The sequence below is a fragment of the Chelon labrosus genome (assembly GCF_963514085.1).
Source record: "Chelon labrosus genome assembly, chromosome: 23".
Lineage (NCBI taxonomy): Eukaryota > Metazoa > Chordata > Actinopteri > Mugiliformes > Mugilidae > Chelon > Chelon labrosus.
In genome coordinates this window covers 20,645,409-20,670,816 of record NC_140356.1, presented here as the reverse complement: position 1 = coordinate 20,670,816, position 25,408 = coordinate 20,645,409, and the positions used below count along the sequence as shown (strand labels likewise).

At 44.8% G+C, this 25,408-nt stretch overlaps 1 protein-coding gene across 1 annotated transcript; it reads right to left on the bottom strand.

Moving 5' to 3' along the window:
* Nucleotides 1-1,176: 1,176 nt before the first annotated feature.
* On the bottom strand, nucleotides 1,177-24,952 carry ptprb (protein tyrosine phosphatase receptor type b). The gene is made up of 40 exons (XM_084573525.1): nucleotides 24,617-24,952; nucleotides 21,797-22,247; nucleotides 18,828-18,965; nucleotides 18,472-18,612; nucleotides 18,114-18,377; nucleotides 17,771-18,037; nucleotides 17,551-17,667; nucleotides 17,328-17,474; nucleotides 17,129-17,246; nucleotides 16,880-17,025; nucleotides 15,026-15,292; nucleotides 14,881-14,939; nucleotides 14,402-14,606; nucleotides 14,221-14,318; nucleotides 13,827-13,992; nucleotides 13,621-13,742; nucleotides 13,028-13,175; nucleotides 12,672-12,941; nucleotides 12,177-12,352; nucleotides 11,953-12,103; nucleotides 11,765-11,865; nucleotides 11,451-11,616; nucleotides 11,100-11,381; nucleotides 9,982-10,260; nucleotides 8,565-8,711; nucleotides 8,342-8,481; nucleotides 8,064-8,200; nucleotides 7,769-7,875; nucleotides 7,101-7,206; nucleotides 6,693-6,773; nucleotides 5,091-5,108; nucleotides 4,919-5,000; nucleotides 4,735-4,825; nucleotides 3,943-4,019; nucleotides 3,543-3,677; nucleotides 3,310-3,432; nucleotides 2,664-2,827; nucleotides 2,430-2,565; nucleotides 2,207-2,327; nucleotides 1,177-1,991 (listed from the first exon to the last, which is right to left on the bottom strand). The coding sequence occupies exons 1-40, from the start codon at nucleotides 24,698-24,700 to the stop codon at nucleotides 1,969-1,971; spliced, it is 6,051 nt and encodes a 2,016-aa protein (XP_084429651.1). The 5' UTR covers nucleotides 24,701-24,952; the 3' UTR covers nucleotides 1,177-1,968.
* Nucleotides 24,953-25,408: the final 456 nt, after the last annotated feature.

Genomic DNA, 25,408 nt, shown 5'->3' with positions numbered 1-25,408 from the left:
CCTGCAGTTAAAGTATGTTATCAGTTTTTATTTCTGTTTTTAGTATTTGAACATATAAAATAAAAAATAAAAACAGACTATATTAATGAGTGATCCATTTACAGCCATTAAAACGGGTGATAAAAGTACTAATTACTTATTTTAAGTACTTTTTGTGCATAAAATTTAGAGGAAATACTGATTAAAAACAAATTAACTGTAAATTTGTGAGGAAATAATTACGTTGATGTGAGTTTATTTTTAAAACACATTTAAAAACAACACATATTGCTGTATAGAGTATTTAGAGTATATACAACTATATAAACTATATAAACACAGTACAAAAACAATAATGGAGAGGAAGAGATAAAACAAAATAAATACTAAATAAACAGAGAAATACGTGCATTAGAAATAAGAGGAAATAGAGGAGAACACCCTTTCCTCCATTCCTCCCTCCTCTCTTCCCGTCATCCTGTCTTCTTGTGGATCTTGTTTAAAGTCTCTTTAGTTGGTTTCCATGGCGATGTCTCTGTCCTGACTCCTGTGGGACGGTTTCTATCTTTTGCCGTGAGTCCCCGTCAGGACTCAGAGGACGTGGGCTGAGCTGGTCCTGGTCCTGGTCCTGGTCCAGAGGGATCCAGTCTGTGACAGCTGCTGTATGTGGGTCAGCTTGTTCTGTCCTAGATCGATATGGAAATCAGACCAAAGTGTGTCGACTGAACTTTAACTGGATTTAAATCAAACTTTCAGACGCCAACACCTCCTAGTCCTCCTCCTCCTTCTTCTTCTTCTTCTGTTCTATTTCCAGTAGATTTGTGAACACGTGTATCTGATCACATCTTTTGATTCAGTCTCCATGGAAACGGTTCAGGTAGAAGATAAATGTAAATAACTTGATGTAAACTCTAATAAATGTGTTTAGTGTTAAATTAATTAAATGATAATTTAATTAATTTACCTTAGTGATGTGAATTAAACAAAAACAATAAGAAATGACACTTAAATTCAGTGTTAAATAAATATATTATGAATATTAAAGGTTTAAAAGTTATTTATTTACATTAAAGGTCACTGAACATTTAAAACTGTGCAGAATTATTTAAATAATTATTTTAATTATATTTTTTAAAGGAAACACAGACAAACATTATTTATTATCAGTTTTTATTTATTTATTTATTTATTGGTCCAGTTTATTAAAACTTTGTCTTTGGGTAGAAATCAGTAACGAATCTAAAAATATATCCTGAATATTTCACAACATCACAAAGGTTCTGTGAATCAAACATCAAATCATTCAGCAGGTTTTATCGTTAGATCATTAATTAATAAACCAATTAAACATAAACAGGATAAATCATTAAAGTATCAGGTAAATATTCAGACACCAGGACGTTTCCAACAGATTCAGTTTGATTTAAAGATGGAAAAGTTTAAATGTTTATTATAAAATGAAATCTGACCCAGCATGAAACGTGTTGATATTTATATTCATTAACATACACATACATATATATATATATATATATAAAGAGTATTACATCAATATTTACATACAGCAATATGTGGAAGGTTTTAAATAAACAGCTGATATGGAGCAGAGATAGAGGATAGAAAAATAGATTCATTTCTAACGAACATCAGAATAAATTCATCTCCAGCTTCATGTGTTCAATTAATTCATTCATTAATTAATTAGTCGTCTTTATTTGAGGTTTAGTTTGTTCTTTTAAACGTCCTCTCTGCAGGTTAGCTAGCTAGTGTTAGCTCCGTTAGCTCGCTGCGTTAGCTCGCTGCGTTAGCTCTGTTAGCTAGCTTCTCTCTTCAATCTGTGTTGAGGTTTGATCTGTTGGATGCTACGTCATGTGGCTAATGCTAACTAGCGCTGGTCTGTAGATGAATGTTCTGTGTTCAGAGCTCTACAGGAAGTCTCTGTTTGATTGGATGAATCTAAATGAATCAGGACGACGCTGAGTCGTCAGTTTAACGTCCAGTGTAGATGAAATCTGAGGAGAGAAGAAGAAGAGATTAAAATACTGAGAGATAATCTGAGGAAATGAAGTTATGATGAGACTTAAAAAGAGAGGAGGAGGAGGAGAGGAGGAGGGAGGGAGTAGTTGAGGAGAGAGGAGAGAGGAGGAAAGAGTAAAGCAGTAGCAGTAGTAGTAGTAGTAGTACTAGTAGTACTAGTAGTAGTACTAGTAGTAGTAGTAGTACTGACCTCTGCAGTATTCGGGGTTAAAGTTCTCGTAGATGGGGTACAGAGGGTTCTCCTGTTCACTACGATGCTTCCTGGCTCTGAGGACGTCTCTGACGCACTGATGGAGGAACGAGTACTGACACTGGAGGACAGAGACAGAGACAGAGACACGTCACATCTGGACCCAATGACTACAGGGTCTAAGGGTCCCCAGACCCCAGTGGGACAGGTCTGAGCGGCCTACCTCGGTCTGGACCATGTGCTGGCGGTGCAGGCGGAGGTCAAACACACATCCGTACAGGTCGATGGTTCCTTTAGAGTCCAGCTGCTGCAGAACCCGGTCCAGGGCGATGAAGGTCCCTGTACGTCCCACTCCAGCACTGTAGAGCAGAACCAATCAGTGGACTGTAGACCTGGTGGAACAGCCAATCAGACGCGCCCCCCTCCTTCCTCCCCCTCCTCCCATTAAGGGTCCTACCTGCAGTGGACCACCGTGGCTCCGGTACTCGGGGACCGGTCCACGTAGTCCCGCACCGTCCTGACAAACTGGATCAGGGACTGAGAGCTTTCTGGGACCCCGTGGTCGGGCCACACGGTGTAGTGGAAGTGACGGAGCACACGGGGGTAAGAAGAGCTGCTCTCCTGGAGGAGGAAGAGGAGGGAGGGAGGAGGAGAGGAGGGAGGGAGGAGGGAGGAGGAGGAAGAGGGAGGAAGGAGGAGGAGGAGGAAGAGGAAGAGGGAGGGAGGAGGAAGGAGGAGGAAGAGGAAGAGGGAGGGAGGAGGAAGGAAGAGGGAGGGAGGAGGAGGAGGAGAGAGAGGGAGGGAGGAGGAGGAGGAGGGAGGAGGAAGGAAGAGGAAGGAAGAGGGAGGGAGGGAGGGAGGGAGGAGGAGGAAGGAAGGAAGAGGGGGGAGGAGGGGGAAGGAGGAGGGAGGGAGGAGGAGGAGGAGGAGGGAGGGAGGAGGAGGAGGAGGAGGGAGGGAGGAGGAGGAGGAGGAGGGAGGGAGGAGGAGGGAGGGAGGAGGGGGAAGAAGAAGAAGAAGTTTAGTCTTTAATGTGTGAGTGACGACGAAGAGTATGGTGGTGATGAAGAGTATGGTGGTGATGAAGAGTGTGGTGTGGTTACCGAGGTGATCTTAAACTCTCTGATGGTCCACTCTGGGAGGACGGACTCTGACAACATCTGGAGGACCAGGTCTCCGTAGTACAGAGGTTCTCTGTCTGGAGGCCAGTACTGGTCACACTTGACCTGAGACAAGAGACGAGAGACAAGAGACGACCAATCAGCATCAGGATGACGTCAGACGACCAATCAGCATGAAGATGACATCAGGATGAATTATTCATCGTCTTCCTCACCCGTCCTTTCTCCACACACTGCGTCACCATGACGACGTTGTGGACTCCGTGCTCCCACACCATCCTCCAGAAGTCGTCCTTGGTGCCGGGCAGTGGGCCCTGGGTGGCGATGTACTCCCTCCTGAAGTTATTACCCTGTTGACAGAGAGGAGGGGCCCGGGACGTCAGAGGGTCCCACAACAACGAGCTAAGACTTAGCTTGACAGAAAGTAGTTGTCAACGGCAACTGTCAATCATCAGCATCAAATAACTAAAACATCTGCATTAAAGTCAAAAAAAATTGGATAAGTCCCGCCCATTAACATGGAGGGGGCGGAGCTTATGCCCTATACTGCAGCCAGCCACCAGGGGGAGCTCTACTTGGTTTTAACTGTCATGGCGTCTGTGGTTTGTCTCTTACAGGGACGTAGCTGGCGTTGATGTAGTCGGAGCAGGGGTCGTCCTCCAGGTAGGACAGCTTCACTCTGGTGGAATCATCTGGAGAAAGGAAACGGTCATGAATCAAACAGGAAGTAAACAGGAAGTAAACAGGAAGTAAACAGGAATCAAACAGGAATCAAACAGGAAGTAAACAGGAAGTAAACAGGAATCAAACAGGAAGTAAACAGGAAGTGGGGCTGTGGTTGGGTGTGTTTGGTTTCTAATACTTTTAAAAGAAGGATTTTATTCTCTGTAGCTGTTAAAACTCATAATAAAAGGTTAGGGGTTAATGACGTCACTTATTTAAATCAGACCATTAGTTTAAGTTAAATGAGGATATGAAATTAAATTATGTAGAAAGATAATGAGCTGACTATAAGCTAAGACTAAAGCTACCAGTTCTCCTCTAGACTGTTACCTGCTAAAGGACGCTAGCTTAGCATACCTCTGCTAGCTTAGGATACCTCTGCTAGCTTAGCATAGCTGTGCTAGCTTAGCATACCTCTGCTAGCTTAGCGTACCTCTGCTAGCTTAGCGTACCTCTGCTAGCTTAGCATAGCTGTGCTAGCTTAGCATACCTCTGCTAGCTTAGCGTACCTCTGCTAGCTTAGCATACCTCTGCTAGCTTAGCGTACCTCTGCTAGCTTAGCGTACCTCTGCTAGCTTAGCGTACCTGTGCTAGCTCAGCGTACCTCTGCTAGCTTAGCATACCTCTGTGCTAATAAAGCGTATGAAGCCGACCTCGGTGGCGTCTCTGATGCCGCGTACTCACATGGCAGGATGTTGTTGTATCGGTTCTTTCCTCTGTTCTCAGGGACTCGAGCCACGTCCATCGTCTGGTTGCGTCCCACGTCCTTCAAGTCCTTAAACACCAGAGACAGGATTTAATCACGGGCTCAGTCAGTGACCAGGGGAGGAGCCTCCTGATTGGCGGCTCAGCGACCAATCAGATTTACCTCAAACTCCTCAGACAGCAGGTAGTTGGAGTCGGCCTGTAGTTTACTGAGATGGGACTCAAAGTGAGCGGCTTTGATGGGACTGGACAGAGGAGACAGACTCAGGTTAATGTGATCGGTGTTAATCCAACAATTAATCATCAGATTAAATAAATGAGGTTTAAACTCTCACCTGGTGATGCGACGGTTGCTGCAACAAAAGAAAAAGACACGATGAAGAACAGAGTCTCAGAGTTTGGTGTCACTGCCATCAGAGTTTTATCAGGAGCCTCCTACAAACCGTCCTCTGAGACAACTATCAACTGAGACAACGTCTGGAGGCGTCTTAGCTCCAACACAAACTAGACCTCTATTAGTTATTACTTTATTGTCTTTAAACTGAACCAGAAATGTTCTTGGTGGATCCATTAAACCAAGCTCTGACTTCCTGGACGACGTCTTTATATTCTGATATGAACATGAAACAACATGATGCTGCTACCCCCATGCTTCAGTTATTAATCCTTCCTGTAGATATTTACTTACTTTTGTTCATATGCTCATTTTGTACATTTTTTGCTTATACTATTTTATTTAATCTTATTTTACTAGATTTTCACAGTATTCATTTTATTTTACTAAATTTTTAATTGCTATTTTAAGTTTGTTTTATTCAGTTAGACTTTTACTAGTTTAAATTATTATTTTACTAGATTTTTACAATATTAGTTTTATTTTATTTTTAATTCCTATTTTTACCATTTTAAATGTTATTTTTTTTTATTTTTACTAGATTTTTAAATACTATTTTTACAATTTTAATTTAAGTTTAATATTTTACTAGATTAATGTTGGATTAATGCACCTTATTAATCTATTAATCCTTCCTATGGATATATTTTTATTCTCTATCTCTCTTGTACTTTTGTTCATATGCTAATATTGTAAATTTTTTTGCTTATACTATTTTATTTAATTTTATTAGATTAATTAATATTCATTTTATTTTATTCCACTAAAATTTTACTTACTATTTTAACTATTTAAAGTTTGTTTTATTCAGTTAGATTTTTACTATTTTAAATTATTTTACTAGATTTTTACAATATTAGTTTTATATTTTTACCATTTTAAATTTATTATTTTTTATTTTACTATTTTTATTATTTTAATTTAAGTTTAATATTATTTTACTAGATTAAGTTTGGGTTAATGCACCTGATTAATCTATAAATCCTTCCTATGGATATATTTTTAATTTCTGTCTCTATTCCTTGTATTTGTTCATATGCTAATTTAGTAAATTCTTTGCTTACATTTTATTTTACTAGATTTTTATTCTTATTTTATTTTATCATGTGGTTCTCAAGCAGTTTCCAGATGAATAAAGTCTAAGTTTAAAAATTTTTCATGTCGTTGAGACTGAATCTATCTTCAGATGAAGGATCTGATCTGTGTCAACATTAGTTTAAATATCTGAGCGTCTACGAGGCTTTAATGTCAGGACTCTGTCGTTATTCTTTCATGACCAACTCGTTATTTAAAAGATGATTGTATTTTAACAACGTAAAGCTTCTCAGCACCGTTACTGTTCGTTTATCAACACTTCTAATCTATTACAGTCGTGGTTTGTGTCGGTTAATGAGCCGCGGTGAAGACAAACGCAAACAAACAGTAATTAACTGAAGAATGATGATGTGATCTGATGCTTCACAGTCACATATTGGACGTGGGAGGTATTGGAAACTAATCTCCTCTCACACTGAGGAGGAGTAATTATAGATCCCACTCTTACCTCCTGACGCCCAGATACATCCCTGCAGCCGGGACTTCTTTCCACATGCTCATCCTCACCACCGGGTTCTCCTGCACAGCTCTGCAGACACAAAGCTTCACATCAGACCTCAACAACCACCGGTTCTCATTAGAACATTTCAGCCTGCGCGCTACTTTAATTAGCTTTTAATTTACAACAGTTAAACGACTCGAAGAAAAACTGAGGTGACATTTTCTTCAGCATGTGGAGGCGACAGACAGGAATAAAACTTTAGTTTCAGATAACAACTATTTGATTCAAGTGTGTTTTATTTTATAGAACTAGTAAAAAAAATAAAACCATCACAGTAAAACCACTAGAAGTAATCATTTAATCTATTTGTGCTTTAAACACTTTATTAATCTTTTAATATAAAAGCTAACTTACACTTTCCTCAGCCTCTGCCTGTAGACGAGCAGTGAGACGACGGCCACCATCATACCGATGAGGAACATACCGGCACTCAGACCCTCCACCACGCCACCTAGAGGCTCTGACACAGAAAAACAACACGTCAACACACAGACGAACACTTGAAAGTGAATCTGGCTACAAAATCCTACTGATTCCACTACAGGAGGCAACGTACACACAATTCAACCTTTGGACATTTTATTTATCCTGGACATCATCACATTCTACCATTGTGATCATTATACAATAGAGAAGAAGATTGTTAATGAGTCACCAAGGTGTTAGATATAACTGTAAAGCTAACGTTCTGTACAAGATGGCTACGCTGTGTTTATTATCTGTAGTACCACCGTTAGTCCACTAGAGGCAAACAACCATGTATGAAATGGAGACACAGGGCTCAGATTCTGTCAGTCAAGTCACCATGTGGTGGATAGTTGATGTAGAATCGTATTTATAGACTCTAAATGACCACAAGATAATAAAACCAATATAAAGATTTACAACTAGACCGTGGGATCACCACAACTCTCTGAAACCAATGATGACACTTCTTTGGTCTTAATAAATCAGAACCAGGACGTCAGCAGTGATTCATTAATGGAATCATTGGTTAGCTGCAGGTGTGTCGAGGTTCTCACCTGCTTGGGTCTTGAGCGGCGGCGACAGGAAGGTGTCGGTGAAGAGCGGCTCAGTAAACTCTCTGTGGTTTTCATCAAACAGTTTGGTGAAGGCTCGCACACTCAACCTACACACAAAAACAACACACAATCAGTGTTACACACCACTGAGGTAAAAAATGTAGTTTGTGGAGCTTTAATGCTAAGCTAACTGTCACTACTAGATGGCTGTGTCGTGTTTATTACCTGTACTACCACCATTAGACCACTAGAGGGATTCAACTCCAGTAACTAACAGGAGATTTGTTTTCGTTACCTGTAGGACGTCTTAGCTTTCAGCGGCCCGTCACAGAAGCCGCCATATCTGTCACTCAGGTAGAGGTCGTCGTCATGGTAATGATCGCAGGCCCCGCCCAGGCGGTCTCCTCCCGCCCCCAGGTTCACCTCCATCACCTGATCCGTTTGGAAACGGACACATTTATGTTGTTATTTACATCCTCCAGTACGACGTAGTTAACACGAACAAATAACAGATGAATAAGTTAATTATTAATCTGAATATTTATTGAGTAGTGGTCTTGTTAAACTCGTTACCTGTCCCAGTGAGTTCTCGGCGTCCTGTGGACAGCGGCTCGGGAAGTAGGCGGTCTGATACGCCCGGACCGAGGAGTTACTGATGTAGTCGCGGTACGAGGGCAGAGGGTGGCGCTGCTCCGGCTGCAGCATCTCATTGGCTGGAGGAAGAGAAACGACAGTTTAACTTCCTGGTTTGACCTGCGTCTGGTTGGCGTCTTACGGTGGCGTGGTGGCGTCGTACCGTCGGACTCGGCCACGATCACGGCGAAGTATCGGACGGCTCCGTTGGCGTCGCTGAACCAGGAGCAGTTGAAGCGGAACAAAATGGAGGACGGCGTGACCTTTGACCTCTCGCTGACACGCACAGTGGGAGGCGGGACGGGAGGACCTGACGGGACGAGGACACGTCAATCAAACAGAACAACATAAAAATAATTAAACCCATATTTACCTTGGTGTTAATTTACCATAATTATGAGACTGTATATAAATCTTATTAAGGAGCCTCCAGAGAAACAGACCAGCAGAATATTTCCTCTTCAGTTTCTCTCGTCTATAATAAACCTTCTTGGGGATTTTCCAGAGTCATCGTCTCATTTTATTTATTTATTTTTATTCTTGGTCTTTTTCCAGTCTGCTTGTGTCAGGATGATTTATTACGCAACGCCGGCCGAGAGAAGAGCAAAGAGAGGAAGAGAGAAAGGTTGAAGAAGAAGAAGAAGAAAGTTTTCAGACTGAGTTCTGGGTCACAGAGACTTTTCCAAAAAGTGACATCAAAGATTAAGAGACGGAGAGAGTTTCACTTTATGAACGTCATCCGGCTGCAGCAGCTGTTAAACCTGACCTGGTTAGAAGGGAGGTGGTTTTAGGGAAGCGGCGGCGCCCTCTAGTGGTGATATCGACACGATGACTGGAAACTATAAGTTGATATTTTATAATTTAGTTGTAAATAGTTATTGTTAGCCTCGCTAGCTTCTAGACGTCACTCGAACGCCACATACTTTAAGTAAACGACTTCCAGTTGAAGACGATGGATTGTGGGATTGTGAGAAACGAGTCACGTTAGACTCGGGGCATGTTAGATATCGTTGTAAAGATAACTCTCTGTACAAGATGTCTACGTTCTGTTTATTAACTGTAATACCACCGTTAGTCCACTAGAGGCAAAGGACCATGTATGAAACTGAGGCTCAGATTCTGTCAGGCAAGTCACCATGTGGTACAGAGTTGATGGAGAATCATGTAGAAAGACTCTAAAGGACCAATAAAGATCATAAAATACAAAATAAAGATGTAAGAATACTGCTGAACACCACAAATCTGATATAATTTGAGTTTAGAGAATAAATCTACACATTCTCACGTTATTTTTGAAGCTTGTGTATTATTAAGAGAATATCAGATGAACATTAATCAGGAAGGTCTGTGTTCACCGAGCGTCTGTCGGGTCATTAAACCTCATAAATGTAAATAGAACTCTGGTGAAGTTAAATTAAATCACTGAGGAGGAAGCAGATGAATCTGCTCCTCATTGGTTCCCAGGTGAGGCGTCCTATTTAAACAGGTTTTATTTAAACATCTGACTCCTCTTCTTCACTAGGGTGTGTGTATGTGGGGGGTGAGGGGGTGATGGGGTGAGGACCGGGGCTCAGACTCACGGTCGATCATGGTGGTGGTGGCGTGCGTCGCCGGCGGACTCGTCTGTCCGGCCGACGACACCCTGACGGTCACGGAGTACTTCCTGAATGCCTCCAGGTGGTCCAGCGTTACCGCTGTGACGCCCCCCACCAGCCTCAGCGCCGAGGTCAGCTCCCCGTCGTCGTGCCGACGGCACTCGACCTCGTAGGAGTCGAAGTCGGCGAGCGGCGGCGACCAGGAGCAGGAGAGGGAGGACGAGGAGAGGGGGTAGCAGTGGATGGACTTCAGGGGGGACGGACCTGGAGGAGGAGGAGAGAGGAGGAGGAGGAGGAGGAGGAGGAGGAGGAGGAGGAGAGAGGAAGAGTTAGAGGAAAATAGTTCAGTTTGTTTCTTCACGTCGTCTCTGAGACAAAGAGACGATGAGCTGATGAAGAAAAGATCAGTCTTTACCTGTTGTTCATGTTTCTGACATAAATACTTTATAAATATATATAATACTTTATAAATATATATAATACTTTATAAATATATAAATATAATACTTTATAAATATATATAATACTTTATAAATATATAAATATAATACTTTATAAATATATATAATACTTTATAAATATATAAATATAATACTTTATAAATATATATATATAATACTTTATAAATATAATACTTTATAAATATATAAATATAATACTTTATGAATATATATAATACTTTATAAATATAATACTTTATAAATATAATACTTTATAAATATAATACTTTATAAATACTTCAGAGGCTGTGAACAGAAACTGGGTCGTATTCATAAATATGTGTGACCTGGATTTATTTTAATCTTTTTTTTTATTCCTCCAGTCGATCAGTTCTGATCCTGCAGCCAATAAATAAATAAATAAAATAAAATAAAATCTGATGAACAGATTGAGACACAGGCAGCAGCCTCTTTTATATTCAGGACCTTTGTTCTGCTGCCATCTAGTGGTTAAAATGATCAATGACTCACTTTATATTTAAACAGTTTAAAGTCATTTATTAAACTTTCTACTTTGTTTTAATCATAATAATCTGAAGGTTTTACGTCACAAGACAAATTAAATGTGTGTCTCTGTTAAACAATCATCTTGACTCCACCCACTTGTCCTCACGCTCCTCTGGGCTGTCTGGCTCCTGACCGTGGGTCCGGCCTTGGCCCCGCCCCCGCTCACGGTCGTCACGGTGAAGTTGTACCGTCGCCCCGGGAACATCCCGCCCACGACGCGGCTCATCGTCCCGGTCTCTCTGACCGTCAGCTGATCCGCCGGCGTCCACTGCAGCTCGAAGCTGTCGAAGCCTCCGGAGGCGGGGCCAGACCACAGCAGCTCTATCGTGTCATTGGTCGGGCCCTGTTTGACGGACAGGTGGGTGGGAGGCTCTGGAGCTGGAACACAACGGGTTCATTTAATGAAAGTTTAAATTTAATCTGTTTGTGTTTGTGTTCTAGACTTACAGGTGCGTCCAAATGCTGCGACGGCATTGGTCAGCTCCCCGCTGTGTGTGATGACCTCAACACGGTACAGCCTACCAGCAGTCAGCCCGGGGAAGGCGTGGCTAGTGTGCTCCGCCCCCAGAGTCTGAGCTCCCAGCGTGGCTCCAGAGTCATTGTACAATACCACCTTAAATCGCACAGACCAACCAGAGAAAACCCATTCAAAACTCCACTGACATTTTGTCTAATTTAAAAACTAGCTCTGTTTATCTGTCCTGTCTGTACAGTAGAGGTGAGGTGATACACCTGACTGGTCCTGACTGATGGTGTTTTACCTGGTAGGTGCTCCAGCCTCCCTCCCCATGCTGCCAGCTGACCACCAGTCGGTCGGTTCGTCCTGAACTCAGAACCTGAAGAGACAAGACTGGAGACGGGACTGGACGGAAGAAAAGGAAAGACAAGAGTTAGAAAAATAAATAGATGTTGATGAATGAAGGACAAGAAGAAGAATACGTGGACTGACCGGTTCTGGCCAGGACCGACGAGTCGCTGCTCATGTTTCGGCTCCGGCTCACGACCTGCAGCCGGTACAGACTTCCAGGTCTGAGGCCGGAGAACACGGCGCCGTCTGCAGCCGAGCCGACCTTCAGGACGTCCACCAGCTTGTCTCCGGCCTGCGGGGACAGATTAACCGTTAACACCGGTTCATCAGAAACACCGTCACGTGTCTGGGCGTCGATCAAACACCTGGTGGTTCTCCTTCCTGCCTCCGGCGGCGCCCTGTCTGTGATTGGCTGTTGCCTCGGCGACGCTGTAGAGAGACAGCTCGTAGACGTCGACGTGGCCGTCTGAGGGACGCCAGGAGAACGAGAGGGAGGAGGTGTTGACCGACTTGGCGGTCAGGTTACTGACGGCAGCCGGACCTGAACCACAGAAGAAGAAATAAATAAATCACCACATGGAGGCGCTGCAGACTCCGACCTGTGACCTGGTGTCCTTTTATTTAGTGATACGGAGCAAATTATAAAACTATAATAACTGACTGCATCATACTACTTAGTTTCACCAGTAGGTGGCGCTAACGAGGCAGCTTCTGTTAAACAGGATTAATTAAAGACGACTAAATAAATCCATCAACATCTAGTTTTATATTCATCTGTTTTCTTTATAGAGGACAGTGAAGGAGGATCACTGTCTTTATTTAGGTAAATTATTTTCCCATGTTGTAGGACAAGGACTCACGTGTTTGACCCTCGGCCGTGGCGTCCAGCGACGGGACGCCGCCGCTCAGCGTCACCACCTTCACCCGATACCGCTTCCCCGACGTCAGCCCCTCCAGCCGCTCGCTCCGACTCCCCGCCGCGACCGACCGGTTGGTCAGAACGGCGCCGGCCTCGTCCAGTAGCTGCAGGCTGTAGCCGTCGTACTCGCCCTCCGGCCTCTCCCAGCTGACGGTGAGGCTGTGGGTGGTGTGGTCGTTGTCGGCCTGCAGCGCCGTGACTCTGGATGGAGCTGGAGGGAACAGAACCATCAGAACCGTCAGTGACCGATAACAACTCCAACATCAGAGTCAGACCTGAAGTCGTCCAGAGTCTCACCTGTCCTGCCGGTGGCTGTGTTGTTGTTCGTCAGCTTCCCGCTCTGTGATTGGACAGTGATGACGTACGATTTGCCTGGAATTAGATCCCTGAAGTCCAAGGAGCTGACGTGTTTGGGGACGAGACGAGTGTCAATGACGACTCCGTCCTAAAGACAGGAAGTGACGGTAGAATTCTCAAATAGCCGTCATTTAACCAAATGATCAACTATTAGTCAAATATAAGTAGAAATAATTGAGTTAAGGTTAATTATTCATCTGATACTTTTCAGTGTGGTGTACCTCAGGGATCTGGTTTAGGTCCCTTTGTATTTGGCGTATAACTGCTGTTAACACTTGTGTCGGGGTGAATAATAGACTTGTGGTGAAATAAAATGAGTTTTAAATGATTTTCAAAGGTCTTACTAAATACTGAAGGTGTTTTGAAAGACACTTATCAATTACTAAACAGTAGCACAGTATTTGTAGCCTAGAGGCTGCCTCCACTCACCTGGGGGCGCTGCTAAGATTCAATGACGTGAAAACGTTTTGACATTTTCTACTAAAATGAGGCACACAATGAAATATCTGAATGTATGTGGTCGTTGGACCTACCGTGGTGGACAGGGACACGGTGTACATGTCCAGGTCTCCGTCTCCAGGCGTCCAGGATGCCATCAGCTGACCAATCACACCGGTTTGAGGAGCCAGGCGGAGGTTTCCTACAGCGCTGGGAACTGGAGACGAGACAAGATCTGAATCTGTGAAGTCAGGACTCTGAGGGGTTTTAAAGGCCGTAGCCCAACATTCGTCCGTCCTACCTGTCCGTCCCCCTAGGTACTGCGCCCTCTGGTTCGGTCCGCTGAACGTTGAGACCACGATCTTATAAAGCCGGCCGGGGGTCAGAGAGGTCAGCTGGTGATGGCGTACCTCGCTGCCCAGCGTGACCGGAGGGAAAACACGGGTGTCGTTGAAGAGCAGAGTGACCTGTAGGTAAAATAAGAATGAATCAAAGGAAACGGGGTCCGTCCTCTGGGAACCAGGACTTTGATCTACATACTTAAACACAAACAATCAAAATATAACTACTTCCTTGAAGTTCAGTCTTCACCGTCTCTAGCTCTGTTTTCTATCCACCCACAACATATTTAAGGTTGAAAGTTTTTCTGGAGTCTCTCCGCTGGGACAAAATTTCTCTAAATAAATAAAACACACCTCGTAGTGGTCCACGTCTCCAGGGGCGGGGCTCCAGGTCACATTCAGATCACCTGTCCCTGCGTCGCCAAGCAACAGATCACGTACAGCTGCAGGAACTGTTAAAAATAAAAATGAAAATCAAGACTAGAACTACAAACGCCAGCGATCTACATTTGTCTCCTTCGTCTCTCTGACTCACAGGTTCGTCCGTCGGTGGAGACGCTGCTGATGAAGTCTCCGCTCCAGGTTTCCACGGTGACGGTGTACAGCCTCCCCGGCGTCAGGGACGAGAAGACGCACTCGTTGTGTCCGGCGGAGACGTTCTTGCTCTGCAGAACGCTGTGGTTGTAGCGGATCAGAACCACGTAGCGGTCCAGGTCTCCGGCCGCGTGGCGCCAGTAAACCTGGTCAACAATAAATATCAATTAATGAACAACGACAGACACAGATTCTACTAAAATGGCAGAAATGTTTGAAATGTTCCAATGATTTTGTTATTTTTTTTGTTCTAAAGCAAATAAATAAAATCCTCCTTTACGCAGACGATAACCAACTCTATTTTAGTTTCGACACCAACAGTTTTAATTTAATTCTCTGGTTTAAATCTTCAACTCAGATTCTCATGTTCTCATCATTAAATAAATCTGTATTTTATTATTTTTATTTGTGTTGTTGTACCTTGAGGAAGTCGTCTCTTCCAGAGTGAACAGCTGTTAGATTCTCAACGGTGGCCGGTTCTGAAAAAAAACAAAAATATGAACATTTTAAAACTGATTTTAAAACAAATTTAAACATTAAACAAAGTGAAGTAGAATATCCCTACGTGTCCGGGCCTGAACCGTCGTGGCGTTCTCCAGGCTGCCGATCCTCGTTACTATGACGACCGAGTACAGGCGGCCGGCGACCAGCGAGCTGAAGGAGCACTCGGGCGACGAGGAGTGAGACACAACCAGCGTGTGGACGTCCTGCTTCCCGTGCTGGAGGCGGACCAGGTAGTTGTCTACGACGCCCGCCGCGGGACGCCACGACACCTGCAGAGCGTCCGTCCTGCCGCCATTGGCGACGGTTACCTCGGAGACCGATGCCGGAGCTGAAAGTAGAACAAGATTTTATTTTATTACTGGTGACGTTAAAGATCAGACCAGACGATCTGACCTCAGTCCACATGAGGAGGTGGTCTGGGACACATGGTTACAGGAACACAGGGACTTAGAGATGGACAGGTGAGACCAGATGTTGATGTGAGGTCTGGTTCTCTTAGGGTTGTGGGCGGGGCTTGTTTTGTTTTTAATCTCCAGCTAAAAGCTGATTGGCTGCCGGTGGAATAACACACACAGTGTCCTGAAAATAACTGGGACATTCTGTGGGAACACAATAGGTGCTCTGAACAGGAAGTGTGTGGACGTGCTTGTTCTTCTACCGCTGTGAGGACCGATGTGAGGCTTAAACATAACGAGGACATGTCTTGTCTCGTCTTCAAAGGTTCGTTTGAGGAGTCGGGTTCAGTGTTTTTTTTTTTTTTTGTGATGGTCTGAGAATGTAGTGTGTCAACAAGTGTCCTCAGAGCGCTGGACGTCCAGATGTGTGTGCTCAGGAAGCCTTTGAGGACTGGGAGTGTCTTTGTGTGGAACATTCTTCGTGGCATTTCAGCCATTGTTCCAGAAAACGTCCGATCTTATCACACGACACACGTCCACCCACCGGCTCTGTGAGGACGGCGACCCCGACCCCGACCTCAACAATGAGTCCCAACGCGAGGACCAGACCAAATGTTCTCACAGTCTAGAAATGTCTTCAATGCTCCAGAAAAAAGAAAAAGACCCGGACTGTTTATTCAACAAGTCTTAACTTTTACAAGTCACTTTGTAAAGCTGTGACGTGATGATGATTTATGTAGTTTTATATAAATTCAGCTGCAAAACGTCTTTTAAATGTAAAAAAAAATAGCTTTTTATAAGAAATTCAGAAATAAAAAATGTTTAAAAAGCTGAATTTGAACAAATGTTTATTTGTTTGTTTCTTGCTGCAGACTGAGACTGCAGACCGTCGTCTCCAGACGCTGTAAACACTTTGTCAACGTTGCTGTTATGTTCTGGGTCACTGAGTTTGTTCCTGTTAATGAATCCTCTGTGGGAATAATCATCTTAACACAATAAGACCGGTGATCAAACAGTCTTACATAAGACATTTCTTTTGGCTTCCTGAACAATAACAACAGTTCAGTCTCCACAGAAACAATCACACGCTTCTTTTGTTAATCCCCTTGTTCTCATAACACCACGAAGAACCAGAACAACTTCCTCCGTCTGAGCTCATGTTTGTTCTGGAGTCTCTCCGTTGGGAACCGGGATCTGACGGTTCCAACATCTGGATCATGTCTCCAAGTCAACCAGCAGCTGTTGATGGTTCTGATCCAGCGGTAGGTAGAGATCCATTAGAGACAGCAGCTGGTACAATATTCTACTGACCACATGATGGCGCTGCTGATTTACAGACACACAAACTGAGATCAGATCTCAAGTGCTGGCTGGGGACGCATGTGGAGACACATTTATATTAAGACCAGGTGGAGACACATTTAGGTCAGAAGTCTTAAACGAACATGTGGTGCGTTCAGCTGTAACAAACAACATGAGGATAAAAGATGAAGTGTCTGTTTCAGGTTTTATCATCCGACCTGTTCGCGCCTCCAGACTGGTGACCTTAGACCGAAGCCCCCCGCTGACGGTGACGGCCTGCAGGCTGTAGAGGGCGCCGGGGGTCAAACCGCTCAGCAGCAGAGAAGAAGAAGAAGCTGGGACGCTGTGGTTCTGGACGAGGACGCTGAGGAAACAAGAAGAAGAAACAACTCGTCCTGTCAAAATAAAAGCCTCCGAGGAGTCACCTGCTCTCTTCTTATGCTAAGCTAGGCTAACCATGTCCACACCTGTCTCTCAGCAGGGTCAGAGTGTACGAGTCCACGTCTCCTGGAGGTTTTTTCCATGATACCTGGAGGCTGTCGACCCCTGAGCTGCTCAGATTGATGATATTCAGCGACATCGGGACTAAAACCAAAAACAATCCTCGTTTAGTTTTTATTCCTTAAATAAACGTTGATGTGAACAAACGTCCCGTTGCAGACACACCTGTCCTCCCTTCTACAGACACAGAGGTGTTGAGTTTCCCGCTCCTGGTCGTCACGGTGATGGTGTACCGCCTCCCAGGTGTGAGTACGTTGAAGGTGCACTCCCTCATGTTTGGCTCCACCTCCCTCGTGTCCTTGGTGACATCATCTGTGGGACGACAACGACGCCGGTGAGAAATCAAACGTTTCACCTGTGACTCAGGTGAGCTGAGGCGCCGCGTTACCGTGGCTGATGGCGAGGGAGTAGCCGTCACGTGACCCGGAGGGGGCGTGGCTCCACATGGCGCTGAGCGAGGTCTCGTCTGAGTGACGGATGTGGAGGTCCACCACTGGAGCAGGAGCTGGAGCAGGAGAGGAACGGCACTAGTGTCGGTTTCAAAATGATCTTAACTTCTATAAAAACATTATTTCTGTTTAATATTTAATAAACGTTCCTGTTCTGACCTGTGGATCCGTCACAGCTGCTCTCAGCCGTCAGTCCTCCACTCTCCACCCTCACCACAGCTCTGTACATCGTCCCAGGAGTTAGACCCGTCCCAGGGAAGCTGAAGTTCAGAGCCCCCGGGTCCAGAGTGGTACTGACTAACTGCTGGGAGCCGTCAAACAGGAGCAGTGTGTAGTTCTCCCAGTGGCCCCCGGGGGCCGACCAGGTGAGGAGGAGGCCGCCGGACGAGGAGGGGGACAAGGACAGGAGGGACGCCGGCGCTGGAGCTGGAGACAAGATGAAGACACGATGAAGAAAAGACAAAGAGGAGAAAATAAAAAGAGGATCTTCTCTTCATCTCACCTGTCCTGACGGTGATCTCCTCTGATTGGTTCGTCAGCCCGCCGCTCCGGGTCGTCACAGCGACCTGATAGGACGAGCCGGGAGTCAGCTGATGGACGGCGACCTCTGCGGCGTCCTGGGGCAGCGTCGTGTCCCAGAGACGTGAGCCGCCGGACGAGAGGACGACAGTGAGCGTGTCCAGGTCGCCCTCAGGTCGTTGCCATGACAACAGCAAGCTGGTGGTGTTGCTGAAGTCGGCGGTGACGTTGGAAACAGCCGAGGGCGCTAGACGAAAAAATAAATAAATCATTATATGAAACGTTTCTCTCCTCCTCCTCCTCCTCTTCTTCCTCCTCCTCCTCCTCTTCTTCTTCATCACCTGTCTGAGCCTCGATGGTTTTACTGTTCTGCAGGTCGCCAGACTCCGTCACCACGGTAACGTTGTACAGTCGCCCCGGCGTCAGACCGGTGACATGGTGACGCGTTGTCGTGCTCTCCAACGTCTCGTTCTTCATCAGACCTGCAGCACAGAAAGGTCACATGACCCACCACAGTTCATTTAGCTCAACAGTCCAGAGCTGTACATGTCTGTGCTAACGTTAGCATGCTAACACGTGTGGTAAACAATTAAAAGTTAAATTCTTCTCCTGGAACTAAAACCAGTGTTTGTCTCTGATGCTGAAGTCTAAACTTTTCCAGATCCTGGTCGCTCTGTTGGAGAGAAGCTGGACGTACCCGTCCCGTTCAGACTCTGGACTCGTTCCCACACCTGCAGCCTGTAACGCTGCGTCCTCCCGGGGCCGGCCTGCCAGGAAAGGCCCAGGCTGCTGCAGGTCCTGGAGGTTAAGGCCAGGTCGGTAACAGCCGCCGGTCCTGAGACGACACGACGCACACAAGGACGATTAAGACTCGACTGGAGATTAAAAAACATCTTGAACTCTTTTAATAATGTTTCATGTTTATTCAGGTAAGTTCAGGTGGGTCTTGCTTCACTAATATATATGTTTTATATATTTAGGTTTCTAAATTATCTACAAATATTTAAGCAGTAAATTGTCTCAGTGTGGAACAGATGCAGCGGCCTGATAATGTCGTTTGACCTCAGACACTTAACTCTGGCATTGTGGGAAAACACAACCCAGCGGACGGTCTGAGGAACCCGCCCCCCCCCGCCCCTCCTGACCCCCCCCGCCCCTCCTGACCCCCCCACAGTACTCAGACTTTGATGGGGCGACAGATCCGCTTCCTGTCGCCCAAGTGAACATGTCCCAAACACATCAATCACCTCAAAGGAACAGTGTTTGGTTTATAGCCCGTCAGTGTGTCAGTCTTCGTGCTAAGCTAGGCTAAATATATCCCTGGGCTTCTGGATTTTCCTGTTGGTCTTTTTTTTACCAACGTTAGATAATGAAAAACATCCCAACAGACATTTATTTTAGTTTTAGTCGACTCCTTTGTCCTGAAGTGATCACGTGATCAAAGATAGAAGGCTGTGATTGGTTGAGAATCACTGTCCTGTAGTTCAGAGCAGATTGTTTTCCTCTCTAAGTTCACAGGGACGTCCTGATGCTACATAACAATACAACAGTCTATCAGAACAATCTGGAAGATTTTCAGCCATTTTGAAATCACCCAAAAGAGGCGGAGCTAGCAACACTCCATGGAACACAGCTTGATGTTGATTGGACGATATTCAGAGGACAAAAAACGCTGAAACGTTAGCCTGAAAGATAGCCTGAACTACTATTGCCCATAAATGGACTAATTCTGCTCTGGGATAGATCTATTGGGCCAATCAGATCATGTGGGCGGGGCTTAACGTGGCGGGCCAACCTTTCTTCTTTTTGTTTTATGTTATTTGTGTGTCGCCCTGTTTGAAACCTGTACTTCAGGTAAATATAGGAGTTAAGAGACATTTAGCAGATAAACCAGCAAATATTTCCCTCGGGAGCCGGTGGAGACCAAACCTGGAGCTAAAAGTGTCGCTCTGCCACTGATGGAGGAGGAAGTCGTTACGTTTATAGGAGTTAAGAGTCAGGAACATTAAAGAACACTTCACGTTCTAGACAGAAAGGACGAGACCATGCGTTCATCGTCTCGTCCTTTCTGTCTAGAACCTGAAGGTTTTACAAAATGCTAATTAATCGACTCGACCTAAAAGTCTGTTTAGGGACGCGACCCAGACTCTTTGACTCTGAGGTGGTTTTTAAAGGACTTTATTTTGAGTTAAACCATAAAGCTGCAGACGTGCTGTGAAACTAAAGGTCAGTGTGGATGTAGCAGCCAGCGTGCCGCCAAAGATAAGAAACAACAAACACTACAGTACAAGTGTTTTGCGTTGCTGAGAAGGTTACTGTCGGGACTCTGGCCGGGCGCAGTAACACAAACACACATGTACACATATATATGTACACACCTTCACGCCCTTTCCCAGAGCTTCCCACCGAACAAAGAAACAATGGAGGCAGGAAATGGCTGAACCCTGAGCTCTGCCCACGATGGAAATACACACCGAGGGTCCAACTTCTGTTCTGGACGCCCGCCAGCGTGGAGACACAACACCACGCACAAATGTACTTTAGCGGCTCTATCACTCTCTCTCAGCGGGGCCGAGGTTCCTGCAGCTAATCACAGAGAGGGGAAGCTTCACCACATTAACTCTGAGACACACAAACACTCAGAGGTCATGTCGTGTTCCTTCACTTCAAACGACGAGAGGTCAGAGGAGATGGAAACAACACAACACAACACAACAGAGGACATGTTCGACCTGATGAGAGTCGCTAAAGGTTCAACCAGACAGGAAGAGGCCACGGACGCTGATGCTCTAGTGATGAAGGTGAAATGATCTCGACCAATGACAGCGTCTGATCCAGTTCCTCAAACGTTTCCCTGAAGGAAACATCGTCCACCATTTTGGTTCCTGCCACCAGATGAAACATGATGACAGCAGCTTGGAGCATCGGGTAGAAGAAGAAGAAGAAGTAGAAGAAGAAAAAGTAGAAGAAGAAAAAGTAGAAGAAGAACTAGAAGAAGAACAGCTATGTCCACAAACCAGACATTACCTTGGCAACCAGAGTCTGAGAAGGTTCTACAGCAGCTAGCTTGACTTTAGCTGAAGCTACAACAGTCCAAGGAACATCACTGCTTACCTTAGCTAACTACTTAGCCCTAGCTTTAGCTTTGGATTGGCTTAAGTTACAACAGTCCAGATAACATTAGCTCTCATCTCAGTTTACTGCTTAAAACTAGCTCCAAGCTAAAGCTAGCTTGCACAGGAGCCCTGCTAACAACATTAGCTCTTATCTCGGCTAACTGTAGAACTTCATGGCATCAAACAGCTGCTGAAGCTAAAGTCTCCAAATAAATTTTGTCTGAACGTCGTCACAACCGAACAGATCAGGCCAAAACATTAAAAACAAGATGGCCGCCTCCAGAACAAACTTTCAGAACACGGTGGGGTTTTTTTTCCTCAGTAGCACCACTAGCGGGATTTTCTCTTCCAGTAGAAGAAGAGCTAGCTCCGCCCACACACTAGACATATTCATGACTCCCTCCACCTTCTCTAAAGCAGCTCCACAACATGATGCTGTTACCTCCATGCGTCACCATGGAGACGCCGTTCTTTTCTTCCTTTTAAGGTTTTATATATGTTTATTGTTTTTTGGTACTGTACCGTGTACGTGTGTGTTTGTTGGACTTACTGGTGTAGACGGTGACGTTTTCAGACTCGTTGTCTTTTTGAGACTGAACCTGGAGCTCGTAGACGGCCCCGGCCTCCAGCTCAGCCAACACACAGCTGAAAACATCTGGAGCATCCTTCTTCCTTCCACCCTCGGCTTCTACCTGGTTGCTATCCAGATAGTTTGGTTGTCTCTCTTCCTCCTTCACCTCCTCCTTCTCTTCTCCTACTCCTCCTCCTCCTTTGGCGGCAATCTCATTCGGCTCCACCACCTCCTCTCCTCCTCTCCTTGTTTTTCTACACGTGGTGGCGTCTCCTCCACCGTCCAGTGTCGTCACATTGAAGGAGCAGTCCTGTCCATGTGTGGTCACATTAAATGATATGGAGTCCTGACTGGAGACGAGGTCTGAGACGGAGATGCTACATGGGGTGGATGCTACGTGGTCTTCTGAGGGAGCGCCACTGCTCACATCCTGTCGGGGAGACAAACCAACAAACCAATAAACCAATAAACCCAAACCTTTGTCTACAGCGCCCCCTACTGAGTGAGCATCTAAGGCCTCGTTCAGACCACTTCCTGAGTGATCTGATCACAAGTGTCCATCTGATCTGACCTCAGTCCACATGTGGAGGTGGTCTGGGACACGCGGTTCTGATCCAGCGGTAGGTAGAGATCCATTAGAGACAGCAGCTGGTACAATATTCTACTGACCACATGATGGCGCTGCTGATTTACAGACACACAAACTGAGATCAGATCTCAAGTGCTGGCTGGGGACGCATGTGGAGACACAGGGACATAGACATGGACAGGTGAGACCAGATGTTGGTGTGAGGTCTGTTTACACTGCCATTCATGGTTCTGTCTCAGTTGTCCAGGTCATGGTGTATCCAGGACTCGTTGGAGACCCTACAAGACCAGTTGTCCTCGTTGCAGCTTGTTCTCTGGACCTATAACAGACTTCTCTTCAGTTTCATGTAATGATGTGAATCCCAGAACAAACTGGGTCTAGTCTCTGTTCTCTGTGAAGGAGGAAACAACAAACTCTCACAGCGTTCAAGTCAACAGGAGACGCGAGTCTTAAAATCCAGAGTCGGGGTGGAGCTGCTCTTTGATGCTATTGTTCCAGAAACACTTTCCTGACTCAGAGGACGACTTCAGCCCAAACTCCCTCCATTTTAGTTTGACCAGCCACTAAAGTACACTTTTAGTCTTTATTCATATTTTACTTCTAAATATTCCCTAATCTTCATGCGTCCATTGGCAGCCATCTTGGACAAACTCAAACGTGGGAAAACTTTAACTTTTACCAAACTAATTCATCACATTTTAGCGTCAAGCCTCAAAACATGTGAGTGTTTCTTAAAGGCTGGCTGTTTCTCCTCTGTTTCCAGCCTATGCTAAGCTAAGCTAAACTAAGCTAAGCTACTTATTTACTAAACTGGGTAATTGTACCACTTTTCTTTGTTTCAACTTTCTTTACAAACAACTAACGGAAAAACTAATTAAAACTCTACAACACTTTGAGGTCTTGATAGTTTAATATCTAGATGAGTTCAATCTTTTTAAATCATATCATAATACGTCTAAATAACTATAACTTATAGCTCCGTCTGTTGAGACATTTCATCAGCTGCAGATATTCAAGGAGCTCCAGCTACAGGGAAAACGCTCGGCTGACCTCTGACCTTCAGAAAACCCAAGTATTTGTCACTGATAATGAAGTTGAGTGAGTTCAGAGAGGACGGACGGACGGACAGGAAGAGCTGGAAGTGAGGCTGTATAAATATAAACGACGAAGCAGATTGAAACTGTCCAAGTCCACAAGTCTTTGTTCCAGCTCATTATTTTGCGGAACTTAATCCACTTTAAAACCCCAGAACAAGTAACCTACTGAGCATGTGCAGAAGACACATCTGCAAACACGCCACAGTTTAAACGATGGTGTAAACACAGAATGTTTCTTCTTCTTAGTTTGAAGAAAACTCTGACACGACATCGTTTCTGCAGATCTTCCTTTCTCCAGACTTACTTTAGACGATTGACTGTTAAAAGCTGTAAATGTAACGTGGACTTTGTCTGCAGGCGTGCAACCACTGATGAACAAGCTAACACAAGCTAACTCTGGTAGAGAAGATGAAACTGTACCATCTGTGAAATGCAAAAGAGACACGTGTGCAAGTTCTAGAAATAAATTACATAATGTTTTATCAGACGCCGCCGTTTAGGTGTCTGATAAAACGTCTTCTAAAACCACAACAGGTCCAGATGTCTTCGTCTCAGCTGAGTTATTCTGGGTGAAGAGATCTGCAAAAGGGAACTGAAACACCTGAGGTTGAAGTCCTGCTAAACATAGACACAACGAGACACAAACATGCATCAGCTGCACTTTATAGATAAAGTCTGACAGTCAGTCCTTCTGTTGGTTCTCGTATTGTTCTGTGAATGTAAAGCAGAGTCCCGTTGTACGGCTGCAACAAACTGTAATCGACCGAGGTTTTGATGGTTTTATCTTAAAACATCTTTTCACTTTGATCGAATTTTAAATGAAAAGAAAAACAAAGATTAGCTTGAAGTCGTAAAGACAAACATTTCTTAATCTAATTAAACTACGAAGCATCTAAACAGAGAAACTAATTTCAGTTAATGACCTTTATTCTCATGTAGGATGTTAGATTTTAAATATCGGTCCAACAGACGCCGTTAAGACGGTTAATATTCATTTTTCTAAAGGTTCTTTTGCGGCGGGGCTCGACCACGGTAGCACGCTGTGGTCGTTTCCCATCTCAGTTACACATTTAATCCAGATATTAGACATCAGCCGTGTGGTTTGTGACTGACCTGAAGCAGCAGCAGCAGCATGGAGGTGAACCACAGGCTCCAGAAACAACCGTCCTCTTTACATTTCAGCATTTTGATCCACATTCAGATCCTCACAGGGGACATGCACCAACATAATCCTGAGCCTGAGGTAGAAGGCGTCGGTTGATGTTTCACTTCAGAAGAAGATCAGAAGAAGATATCCTTTATGTCTCTGCTCCTGGAAAAGTTGGGAATGACGAGTCTCTAAAGTCGGAGGAGATAATTCCTTATTTTTCCTCAGCGTTTGGTCTCGTCTGTTGGTCGTCTCCGCTCGGTCTCGTGTCCATTCTCGACTCAGTCCTCTTCGAACTGAGCCCGTCCTCTCTTTCCTCCCCCGTCTCACCAGCCCTCTCTCTTCCTGTACGTCCTGTCGGCCTCTCGCTGCCGAGTCCACGATCAACTTCCTCAATGAAGACGTTGATGCAAAGGAATGCTGGATGGATGGATGGATGGATGGATGGATGGACGGAGGGATGGAGGGAGGCTATAAATAGTACACCTACCTGCACCTAGCTCCTAACGGCCCAGCGTTAAAAATAAAGCGTTTGATTAAATCCCAACGAGACGAGGACTTTAAAGCGAGTCTATATTCGTCTCCTTTAGTTCCTGGTGCTGCTGAACCTGAGAATACAACTTTATAAGAACAAGAGGAGCAAGATCAAGACTTCATCTGTAGAAAAATAAACTTTTTATAATTTATAACAAGATAAAAACAGCAGAAATAACTCTCAGACTTTTCATTAACATTACCTGACTGATCTGGTCTCTAGT